Source organism: Telopea speciosissima, chromosome 11 (genome assembly GCF_018873765.1).
Source record: "Telopea speciosissima isolate NSW1024214 ecotype Mountain lineage chromosome 11, Tspe_v1, whole genome shotgun sequence".
Classification (NCBI taxonomy): domain Eukaryota; kingdom Viridiplantae; phylum Streptophyta; class Magnoliopsida; order Proteales; family Proteaceae; genus Telopea; species Telopea speciosissima.
Window position 1 is genome coordinate 36,999,192 of NC_057926.1, and position 12,815 is coordinate 37,012,006.

At 39.9% G+C, this 12,815-nt stretch overlaps 1 protein-coding gene across 1 annotated transcript in view; it reads left to right on the forward strand.

Annotated features, from left to right (window-relative positions):
- Nucleotides 1-11,684, forward strand: part of LOC122645818 (WPP domain-interacting tail-anchored protein 1-like) — a 40,715-nt gene extending 29,031 nt beyond the window's left edge. Inside the window, exon 5 of the mRNA XM_043839188.1 lies at nucleotides 11,345-11,684. Within this exon, the coding sequence (XP_043695123.1) occupies nucleotides 11,345-11,568 (224 nt within the window). The 3' untranslated portion in view covers nucleotides 11,569-11,684. The remainder of the gene's footprint in view (nucleotides 1-11,344) is intronic.
- The last annotated feature ends 1,131 nt before the right edge of the window (nucleotides 11,685-12,815 follow it).

Below are 12,815 nucleotides of genomic sequence, written 5' to 3' on the forward strand. Positions count from 1 at the left end.
CTTTTGAAGACTTGCTACTGCATAATATGGAAAGGATGCATAGTTAGGTGATTAATCATATTGAAATGCTTTTATCCAGTTAAATTCTATATATGCGCAACATATGACTAGAAAACCATTGACCAATTCTTTTTTATTCTTTTAAGTTTGCACATCGACCAATACTTCATTTATTATAGAATGGGTTGTTTAATCTGTAACGACACCCACATGGTTGGCCTCTCAGTGTATTTGTATTCAGTACTGTGACATTCCTGACTGTTGAAATTCGTGTTTATAGGGGCAGATATGTCTTTTCCGTTATTTATTTTAGTCTTTCATGTATCAGTTTATGTAGGGGCAGTTCTGTTTGGCTGACCTGCGATAGAACATTCTATTCTACCGCAGGTCCCTTCCTCCATTGGGGTTTGTGTGGACTCCTTCTCTTCCTCTTTTTCTTCTTCTAATCTCTGGTCTGATTAACTATTCTCTGATTTTATAACTTGGTATCAGAGCACTCTTAATCAGATTGGAGTTTCCCCTTGATTTTCTGCTGACCTCTTCTTCTCGATTTCCTCTTGTGGTGTGCAGCCACCCATAGCTGCTTCTACTATGATTTAATTCCACTCCTATCAATAATTAATGGAGTGATTTTATTACTATCTACCTGCTACTAGTTGCTGATTGGATGTCTACATCAACCACAACCAATATTGCAAGAATCGATCTCCAGAGAAAACCCTAACACCTATCGATCTCATATGGGAGGCTGGTTGTTGAAGCTCTGTGTTCAGCTGTGAAGTTGTGTGTTTTGTGAACTATTTATAGTGGTCGATTGCTACTGCAGTGTACTATTTCTGCTGCATAATTGAGTTTATGGTCTCCTTCCCAACATCCTGATCTCGATCTTCTGGTTGGTTGGTTTTCTCGGCTTTTCTGGACCTGCTGCTGTTTTACATACTGTTGCACCCTATTGTTAGTGTATTCTGCCCCTCTACCTACTGGAGTTAGCTAAGTTAGCTACTCATTATTTCTTCAAGGAATTTCTGCTCCTTGGTTGTTTCTTCCAGAACCAATTGCTGCTGCCTACCAAGTGTTTGAAGAATTTCCTGAATTAGTGCTACTGCCCTTACTGTGTTCTGTTTTTAAGACATTTTTTTTTTCCACTCATTATGGCTGACACAAAGACAACCATGGATAATGTCAATGTTCAGATAACCTCTATTAAATTGAAGGGAAATTCCAACTATTTGCTTTGGGCACAAGCTGTCCGTGTCTACATTATAGCTAAGGACAAACTTAGCTACATCACTTCTGATCCTCCTCCAACAGATTCTAAGGATTACAGTACCTGGAAGAAGGAGAATGCTATTATCTTGATTCGGTTATGGAACAGCATGGAGCTGGATATCGCTGCCAATGTCATGTTCCATACCACTGCCAAGGGAGTTTGGGATGACCTAATGGAGACATACTCTCAAGAGAAGAGTATGACTCGTATCTTTTACCTTTATGAGAAATTATTCCAATTTCAGCAATCCGACAAATCTCTTCAGGAGTATTACAGTACTTTTAAGGGCATGATGGAAGAACTAAATATGTTCCAACCGCTTACTACTGATTTTGAGAAGTTAAAGACCCAAAGGAATGAGTTTTTTGTATCCAAGTTCTTGGCTGGTTTGAATCCGAGTTTGAAGAATATCAAAGGGCATCTACTTGCTGGTGAATCTGTCCCTACTTTGGATGACACCTACTCTAGGTTGCAGCGCATTGGTTCCCCTAGTTCCAAACCCGACACCAATCCCAAAGAAAATTCTACTTTTACTACTACTGGAGGCCGTGGTTTAGGGGGAGGACGAGGATTTGATGGTCGTGGTTCTGGTGGACAGCATATTGACAAGGCTGCCCGGCTGTGTACTTATTGTGGGAAGACTAATCATACTGTTGATACCTGCTGGTCCAAGCATGGGAAGCCTGAATGGGCTCAAAACTTGGCCAATCATGCGACTCTTGAAGATGGTTCTGATTTTGTTACACCTAACGACACTAAATCAGTTTCAGCCGTGGGAGATTCATCCACTAACCTTTGTGATGAGGTGCAGCAGCTAATGCGCCGTATCAAGAGTCTTGAGACATCCACTTCCACTTCTGGTTCAGCCACCTCTGCTGCCACATTGGCCCATGCAGGTACATCGGTGCCTTCCTTTCCACTACCTCCACACCTTGGATCATAGATTCGAGGGCTTCGGCTCACATGACTGGTAAGTCTTCCATTTTTAGTAGTATTTCATCTAACTCTCACACTCCTCCCATTATTGTGGCCAATGGTTCGTCCACCCCTGTTACTGGGCATGGCACTGTTTGTCTTAATTCTAACCTCTTCCTTTCCTCTGTGTTACTTGTTCCTCAATTTCCGTTAAGTCTTCTTTCCGTTAGTCAACTTACTAAAAATTTGAACTGATCTGTAACTGTCTTCCCTTCTTACTGTATTTTTCAGGAGCTTCACACGAGGAAGACGATTGGTGGAGGGTGTGAGAAAAATGGACTATATTATCTGAATGGTGCTGCTCCGCCTGCTTCAACTACCGCTACTACTGTTGGTGGAGGGTCCCCTTTTCGATGGCACTGCAGGCTTAGACATTTGTCTTTGTCTAGATTAAAGGTTTTATTTCCACAGTTTAATTCTTTAGATAGGTTAGAGTGTGAGGGCTGCGAGTTGGGTAAGCATCATCGTGCTACTTATCCATCTCGTTCTATGCCCCGTAGTCCGTCCTTATTTTCTTTAGTACATAGCGATGTGTGGGTTCCTTGTCGTGCAAGTAATAGACATGGTTTTCGTTATTTTGTCACTTTTGTTGATGACCATTCCCGAACGACATGGTTGTATCTTTTGAAGGACTGGTCTGAATTTTTACATGTATTTCAAAGTTTTTGAAATGAAATAGAGATTCAGTTTAATACTTTTATTAAGATTTTTCGGTCTGATAATGCGTTGGAATTTGTACAAACTGAGATATCTTCGTTTTATGTTGCTAATGGAATGATTCATCAAACTAGTTGTTCCTATACTCCTCAACAAAATGGAGTAGTGGAACTGAAAAATAGGTATTTACTTGAGGTTGCCCGGGCACTCATGCTGCATATGCAAGTGCCCAAACATTTTTGGCCTGATGCAGTTCTTACTACATGTTTTTTGATTAACTGTATACCTTCGTCTATTTTGGCCTATAAATCTCCTCTTTCGATTTTATTCCCTGGTGTTTCGATTTTCAGCCTGCCTCCTCGAGTTTTTGGGTGTGTCTGCTTTGTTCATAATCTTCATCTCCCTGGTGATAAATTGGACCCTCGATCAACCAAGTGCATATTTTTGGGTTATTCCCGGACTCAAAAGGGGTATAGGTGTTATGACCCTCTAACTCGTAAGACATTTGTTAGTGCGGATGTAACCTTCTTTGAAGGTACATCTTATTTTTCTGATCAACCTACTGTGCCTAGTGATCCATTCGCGGTGTCTGACCCTCCTTCTATTCCTGTTGTTGTCCCCATATCCTCTTCTCCAGTACAGGTGTATCGGCGCAAGAGGCGCATTGGGCAGGTCCATACAGATAATACCGGTCCCTCTACATCGCTTCCTGTACCGTCCTCAACCTTTGGTGGTGATCCCAGCTTACCGGCTCTTCCTGACTTACCGGCTAATCCGGATCCTGATGACTTCCCTATTGCCACTCGGAAAGGTAAACGCTCATGTACTCAGAAATTTTTAGTTGCCTATCCCATTGAGCATTTTATTTCTGTATCTCATCTCCCACCCTGCCATCTTAGTCTTGCTACTTCTTTGTCCACTTATACCCTTCCTCGCATCCACACTGAGGCTCTCGCTATCCCTGCTTGGAAGCAAGCCATGGATGTGGAAATGGATGCCTTTTTGACTCGCCATACGTGGGAGTTGGTGGATTTACCTCCTGGTAAAGACCTGGTAAAGTGTCAGTGGGTGTATACTATTAAGTATCATTCTGATGGGGTCTATTGAGCTGCTAAAAGCCTGCCTTGTTGTTAAGGGATACACCCAGGCCTATGGTGTTGATTATTTTGAGACTTTCTCACCTGTGGCTAGGCTGAATTCTGTTTGCCTCATTATTTCTTTGGCTGTAAATTTTGATTGGCCTTTGTACCAGTTGGACACTTGGACATTAAAAATGCTTTTCTTTATGGTGACTTACTCGAAGAGGTCTATATGGAGCAACCTCCCGGGTATGTTGCTCAGGGGGAGAATAGTGGACGTGTGTGTAGACTGCACAAGGCCATTTATGGGCTGAAACAGTCTCCCCGAGCATGGTTCGAGAAGTTTAGTTCCATTGTTACTGGTTTTGGTTTTTCTCAGTGCTTCACAGACCATTCTGTATTTGTTTGCCGCCAAGGAGAGAAATTAGTTGTTCTGGTTGTTTATGTTGATGACATCATTGTGTCAGGAAATGATGAGAGTGGGATCAAGGAGGTGATGAATTATTTGCAGTAGCATTTTTAGACTAAAGATTTGGGTCAGCTTCACTATCTCCTTGGGATTGAGGTTATCAGAAGTAAAAAGGGAATCGGCCTGTCCCAAAGAAAGTATGTGTTAGATCTCTTGACTGAAACTGGTATGTTTGCTGTAAAACCAGTTGATATTCCTATGGATCCTAATCACAAGTTTGGTTCTGATGATGGTGAGGGTCTTAAGGACGTTCACTCCTACAAAAGCTTAGTTGGAAAGTTGTTATATTTGACTGTCACTAGACCAGACATTTCTTATGTTGTTGGGATTCTTAGCCAGTTCATGCAATCCCCTTGTAAGTCTCATTGGGATGGAGCCATTCGGGTTCTTCGATACTTGAAGGGAGCCCTGGGAGGGGGCTGATTTATTGCCCAATTAAACATATGGAGCTTGTCGCCTACTTAGATACAGATTGGGCAGGTTCAACTAATGACCGTCGATCTACTACAGGTTATTGTACGTTTTTCGGAGGAAATCTGGTTACGTGGCGAAGCAAGAAACAGACCACTGTTTCCAGATCCAGTACTGAAGCAGAGTATAGAGCTATGGCCCATATCACTGCGGAGTTGATGTGGATTAGATCTGTCCTTGAGATGGGGTTTCTAGTTCCAACCCCTATGAAGATGTTGTGTGGCAATCAGGCAGCCATCTATATTGTTAGTAATCCGGTCTTTCATGAGAGGACCAAGCGTATGAGGTGGATTGTCACTTTGTTCGCAACGCCGTTTTGAAGAAATTGGTTGAGACACCGTTCGTCACTTCATCTGATCCGATTGCTGATGTGTTCACCAAGTCCTTGTTTGCTCCTGGTTTTCGTTCTTGTTGTAACAAGCTGAGCATGGGTGATATATATACTCCAGCTTGAGGGGGAATGTTGAAATTCGTGCTTATAGGGGCAGATATGTCTTTTCTTTTATTTATTTTAGTCTTTCATTGTACTAGTTTATGTAGGGGGAGTTCTGTCCTTATAGTATTTTTCTTATTTGGTTATTAATATATCCTTGGCTGACCTGCAATAGAACATTCTGTTCTACCGCAGGTCGCTTCCTCCATTGGGGTTTGCGTGGACTCCTTCTCTTCCTCTTTTTCTTCTTTCTTCTTCTTCTTCTAATCTCTGGTCTTATTAACTCATCTCTGATTTTATAACACTGACCTTCACTTTCTTTAAACTGCTTTGAGCCTATTAGGAGCATAGTTGTCAAGGTGCCGATTAGGTGTCCAGGCTCTTTCTTGGTCCCAAGGCGACAACATGCCTTGTTGTATTGCTTTGTTTTTCGATGAATATGCTTTATATTATACCCTATACTTTGTTTATTATATGTTAATTTTCATATTTTAGGTCATTACAAGCATAATTTTATCATATTGCATCAATGTGGCTTCTATGTTGCATATAAGCCTCTCAGTGTATTTGTATTCAGTACTGTGACATTCCTGACCTTCACTTTCTTTAAACTGCTTTGAGCCTATTAGGAACATAGTTGTCAAGGCATCGATTAGGTGTCCAGGCTCTTTCTTGGGCCCAAGGCGACAACATGCCTTGTTGACCCTTCACGAGTTTTATGTTGATTTATGTTTATTGCTTTGTTTTTCGATGAATATGCTTTATATTATATCCTATACTTTATTTATTATATGTTTGTCTTCACATTTTAGGTCATTACAAGCATAATTATATCATATTGCATCAATGTGGCTTCTATGTTGCATATAAGCATAAATATGTAAAATTATCATTTTTATATACTTATTTTACATATAGTCATATACTGCATGCCTAGGGTGCCTAGGCAATGTCTACAAGGGCGCCTTGTCACCTAGGCACTCCTCCAACGCCTTGGGTCGCCTAGTCTCCTTGACAACCATGATTAGGAACATCCCTTTGGAGGAAAGAAGTTGTCCCTAGTTATAAGAAACCATAGCCAATGTGTTTAAAATTGTTAGGATGTGGACATCTTATGGAGTAGTCATGGTGGTCGAATCTCCTTCTTCACTTCGTATCCTTGAAGTGATGGAGTACAACCAGATTTGATATTGAGGTCAACTTTAAGGAATTTTTGTAACGTGGGGCAGAATTTCAAGAATTCTACCACAATCCTTGGAGAAGTTCTGGATGAATGAAAAGACCGTGTGTATTCAATTGGAGCTGTTGCAGTCCAGATTAAAAGGTTAAATAAGGTAGAAAAGTTTTGATAATTCAACTCAACTTGACCTTATCCCAACTGTGAAAAGTTTTGACGTAGGACTGAAATAAGGAAATCAAGGAAAGGGGTTTCAGATGGTTCAAATCTGGGCAGAACACTGAGCTGAAATCAACTGGAAATTTCTAGATCTTGATGGAAGGTTGAGACCTAAAGGGGGACTCAGAGAAGAGAAGAAGCAACAGAAGCAGATGGCAACAGGAGCAGCACTTAGTAGCAGATGAAGACCTATATCTCCCTCTATTTTCTCTCTCTTCAACTCAGTATTTTCTTTCTGGTTCCTTTTGTCTAAAGGGACCAGATTCTGCCCAAATCAATGGTTAGAAGTCTAGTTCCAGTCCCTCATACAAAACATATTGTTACCCATCTTTGGATCCACATTGTAATGTCTTCAACTTTTCTTATGTTTTTGGACCATTATAACCCTGTTTAGTAATGTTAAGGTTAATTCTGGTAAAGAGAGTAGTTGAGTCTTTATGTAGGTTAGGTTGGAGTCTGTAGAATCGTCAAATCAGTCCACTTCTCTCGTTCTTTTCATTGTTTTTCGAGAAAAATATAACAATTTCCCGAACAGTTGGGTGTTTTATCCATTTCATTCTTCCCTTGGGTATGGCTTCCAATGAACAGTAATGGATCTTCAAGTTCTGACCTCTCTGCAGTTCTATAGTTACAGCAAGAACAAGCTAAATCGTTTCAGATTCTGTAAGGTGCTACTAAAAGTTTGATAGAGGTGGTTTCTAGAATCTGTCTTCAACGACAAAGAAGTGATCATAGGAAATCAGAATGAGTTGATTAATCAAATTCAAGTCCAAGAATGTGCCAAGCTGGAGAGATTAAAAGCTGATACAATCCAGAAACTTTATAGATCTTGATGGCAGATTGAAAACTAAAGATAAACAAGGAAAAGGTGCAGCTGTAGCAGGTGACAAACACTAGATGCAGATTTTTTTTCTGGCTTGACCTCAACTTTCTCTCTAATTTTTGTCTATATGGACCAGATTCTGCCCTAAACGATGGGTAGAAATGATGCAGGAGGAGTTCTTTGGATTGGGCTGAACTTGTTTGAGAGCTCTAACCAAGAACCGGGCCCAAATCGGGATTTGGGTCTGGTAGTATAAATTAGATATTTCTTTATCAGAGTGATATGTAATCTTCTAATTATTTGATTTGGTTTTTATATGGTAGGAGATAACTATGTAGGTAGGGAGATGATAGTTTCCTTAGTTGAGTTAATTTCTATTTCTTGTTTGGAATTTTCTTTATATATTGGCTTATAACCGATGATACAGATAGAATGGATAATGAATTGAATAGTTGAATTTTTGAGTGCCTGTGTGGTGTGGCTTGTGCGATCCTTCTCTCTGACTTTCTCTTTCTTTCCAGCGAGACCCTGCCTTCTTCTTTCTTCTTTCTTCTTTACTTATTTCTCTTGTTCTGTGTAATGAATACTGGCATTTCCGAACTTTGGAATCGAACTCATTGGGGTTTTATCAGTTTGGATTGAAATTTGGGGACTTGTCTACCTACCCTAGGGTGTTAATACTTGAAGTCTTAGCCCCAAACCGTGCTGTAGTAGTGAATTGTAAAACCAGTTTCAGTTCAGATTTGCCCTCCACCAGTTGCAGTTTCAGACATCAAATACCTCTCTCTGGTTTTGTACTTGGACTGATAATGATGGGCATTCAACAGAGATCTTCAATATCCACTTACTGTTGAAATTTTGGAGCCAACAAAGAACCCACAAAGGAGTACTCTCTTCTGAACTGCAGCTGATTCCACCTCCTGGGTTAGTCTCAAGGTAGAAGATGACTTCCCCCCATAGTTGTCACAGTGCCTAGGCGACCCAAGGTGTTGGAGAGGGTCCAAAATCAAGGCGACAACAACTAGGTGACCAAGGCAGCCGTCTAAGCGACCAAGGAGTCTGAATGCCTAAGAGACCAAGGTGCCTGAATGGCTAGGAGACCAAAACGCCTGGACGCCTAGGTGGCTAGTCGACCAAAGCACCTGGACACCTAGGCGACGCCTTGACAACTATGCTTTCCCCCCACCCTACATTATTATCTCTTAATGGTTGATTTCCTCTTTTAAACCCCCTTCTTTATATTATTCAGCTTTGTCCACTTATTTTAGTTTGTTCCAACTTAACCCTTGTTCTTTATATTATAGGGAAAATTTCACGGACACCCTTTGCATTTTGGCCTCATGACAGACACCCCAAAAACTTTCAATGTATCAACCTTCCCCCTGGCTTTAAGCACCATTAGCTTAAAAATTGAAATGTCCATTTTAACCCCCAAAATCTGGTTCATACCTTTGTTCACTTCACCAACAGAAACCCTAACCTTTCTTCAAGTCGCCGGAGTTATGGTGAAGACGAGGGAGGCGTCAATGCCGAGGAAGGGAGGGAGAGTCATGGCGTACCTGAGGCAGGACTGGATGCCGTAGTAGAGGGCTTCATCGACGAGCTCTTGCTTGGTTTCATGATATATTCCCTTGATATGTGAAATCAAAAACAGGGATTGATATGGTTCTGAGACCTAATTGTATTTGGGAGAGATTTGGGATCTGATCGATGAGATGTCCACTTGAAATCCAATTGATTCTTGAAAGGGAGATCAGAGTCGTTCTGTTGCACTCAGTTCTGGGTTCTGCGATTCCCCCCCCCCCCCCCCCCCTTCTTTTCTGGCTGATGTTGTGGTTATCATTGAATACTATTGTCAGGGTTGTTCTGCCGCAATCAGTTCTCGGTTCTGCGATTTGTTCTTCTGGCTGATGTTGTGGTTATCGTTGAATCATATTATCCCCACGACTTCAGCAAGTACTGATTTTTGGTTTCTGATCTGCCTTGACTTTTTATTCTCTGTTATGGTTATTGGTCATTTTTGCTGATATCCCAACAAATCTCCCATCGATGGTTCTATTTTTGTACTTTCCTATTCTGTTCTCTTGTAACCTTTTTTTTCTCCTTGCTGATTCTGTTAATCCTGCTGCTGCAAACTGGTTATTCTCCCATTGGTCTTTCTATTATTTGCTGAATGCGATCTGATTTGATATTGTGAGGATTCTGTGTGTGTATATATATATATATATATATATATACAGTTCATCCTCCAGCGGGCCTTGGTGCAACGGTAAAGTTGCTCCATTTTGACGAAGTGGTCATAGGTTCAAGTCTGGAAACAGCTTCTTTGCAAAAGCAGGGGTAAGGCTGCGTACAATATGACCCTCCCCAGACCCTGCAGTGGCAGGAGCCTTGTGCACTGGGTATGCCCTTATTTTTTTTATCAACAAGCTCTTGCGTTGAATTTGGGATTTGTTCAAACAGTCCTCTGCTGGAGGATTTTGAATGCTGGGTTATGATCCTGAAATCAATGCTCTATTTGTTATTTGGATGTTTCGGGGGAATTTTCTACTCTTGGTTTGAATTGGGTTTATGTTCTTTGGGGCTTCTCATGTGAAAATTTTGGAGGGATCAATTAGTTCAGTCTGCACTCTGCAGTGATAGCTCTGGAAATTGTGTTACTTTACCTTTTGTGAGTACAGTGGGTAGGATTATGCACATTGGCGAACTTTGAAATCCTTCCATGGTTCCATGGTGGGTTGGGCGAAGAGACAAGAGAAATAAGGGTGTTATGGTAAGTTCACCCTGTTGTAAGGGTAGTTTCATCATTTAGAAAGAGTTAACCCAATGACATCATCACTTAACTGTAAACACCTAACGGAGTAGACTTAGTAGTAATAAATTCATAACATCACATTCACCAAAAAAAAAAAAAAATTCATAACATCAGGGTTGGTCCGTAAAATATTGAAAGTTTTTGGGGTGTCTATGTCATTAGGCCAAATTGCAGGGGGTGTCCGTGAAATTTTTCCTAAATTATAATTCCCATCTTTTCCTCTCTTTATCATCTACCTTATTAAACTTCTCATATTCTAGGTATCTATAATTCTGCCATTTCTCTTTAAACTTCAAAGTAATTACAGTTTTGCCATCAATCCTCTTATTTGAGTCTTCTATTATTCGGGTGGGCCCATAAGCAATCCGAACTGGGTTTTGGAACCCTAGGTTGCATCAAGAAATCTAGTTTCAATTAAACACCTCTAGAAACCCATCATGCATATTATCAGGGCTCCCCTGGCACCAAGTGATCCTTGAAATTTTTGTTTTACAACTTTGGCTTTCTATGCATCTCTTTGTTTTTGGTGTCATGGTTGAAAGTGATTCAAACATAATTAATCTTGCCACTGGCACTAATGAAGAGCGCCCTGGTGACTCTCACTAAAAAAATGCAAAAAGAAATTCTTTTCTACTATAGGATTTCTTGGCAAGGCCTTGAGCTTTTCTGTCAATGTTTATGCACACGCGCGGGTTTGTATGGATGAAGTAGGAGTGGTTAGAGTCGTTCTATTGGTGAATTTTTTTGTTTTTTTTTTTCATAGAATGTTTACTGTTTGTTGATCAATATAAATATCTGGCCAAACCTTGGTTATTTAGATTAGTCCTTATATAGGATTAAATATGTCAATCATAATTTATTCAAGAAACTTTTCCGTTCCCCTCTACATAGAAAGATTTCTGGAAAGAAATGATGCTGTAAAGATATGCTCTGATTTGTATCTTTATATCAGGTGGAAGAGCCATTAAAAGAAGAACCTGTTCGTGCAACTGATGTCGAAACTGCCATTTCTGCAAATGATGCTGTCGGCGAGGACTCCAAGTCTGAAACCGTGAGAACAATAGAGGCAAGGGAGCTGATAAAGTCAAAGCATCTTTTGGGGGCAATTCTTGCCTTAATTGTTTCACTGGCAGCTGTTTATCTGTTTCAACACGAAAGCCTTTGGCCCAATAACAGTTGATCAGGTATTTCATGAGTAGTGATTGTGGCATGAGATAGAGTTTTGTGAATAAATTCTCTTATATAGAATCATTGTAGCCTTATTTTCCTACTTTGATCACAAGGTTTTCATTTTCATAGCCTTTTTCTTGGTGCAATTTTCATGAGTTTTATTGTAATGTTGCAATGAGGATAGTGGATTCAATAGCTGACTGTTACAAAATTTACCCACCAAAAATTCAGTTTTAGTTGTATACCTAATTTGAATTAAACAGTTTTAAAAGGGGCTCATCACATGCCTCTGAGCATTTGTTTTTTTTAATTACAAATTGCAGATTTGCCAATTATCATGTAAAGTATTGGAACCACTCAGATGATTTTTTTTTCTTTCCTTCTTTGGACACAGTAAAAAATTACTACGACTTTTAGGATTATAAGGGAAGAAGGTTTGTAAGGGATTTGTTGATCAAGGTGATAGGGGTTGATCGCATTAGCTTACAAAGAGTAATTTTTAGACTCAATTGTGGATTCTTTTAAAATGATTAGGATCTCTTTGCATATTGAATATTGATGTTTAATCAAGACCCCCTCCTCCAATTGAAAAAGAAAAATAAAAATAAAAAAGATATTTATCAAGATCCAATCAATCCACCATTTGGATAGTTAGATCAATTTCTGTATCCTTTTGTCCTGTTTGAATTATATATATGTGATAGTATAGTTCATTATAAAAAAAAAAATAGAGGGTGAGAGCTGGAATAAGAAAATGCTTCACTGTTTGCCACATTGCCGTACATGGATTAGTCCATGTGATAGAGGACCAGGCAAGCAAAATAGAACAATTTGCAATTCTCTTATGATATCTTCTACTGTCATTTGATCTTTGTTTGAATTCTTTGTGTCCAGGTTACCACATAATTCCAACAACCAGCCCAGTTAGTCTTCATAGCTCGAATCTCGATTGTTCATTGCTCTGCTTTTGTGAATCATCTCTCTTAAAGTCCCTCTGATCTCTGTGTTCAATTTGTATCTCATTTTCAGTTCTTTGTGGGAATGAATCTGGTATTAGCCATTAGATGAACTATGAGAAGGCTTATTATTGAGTTAGGTCTTGTTAATGCACCATTGGATAAAGATGATCTGATAATTCATGCACTTAATGGAGGAGTTAGAGTTCAAGGAAATCTCTGTCGCGATACATTGCTCCAGAGAGCTTTAAAGGTTTAAAGAAGATAATTAGCTAGAATATTGTTTATCAATGGAAGAGAT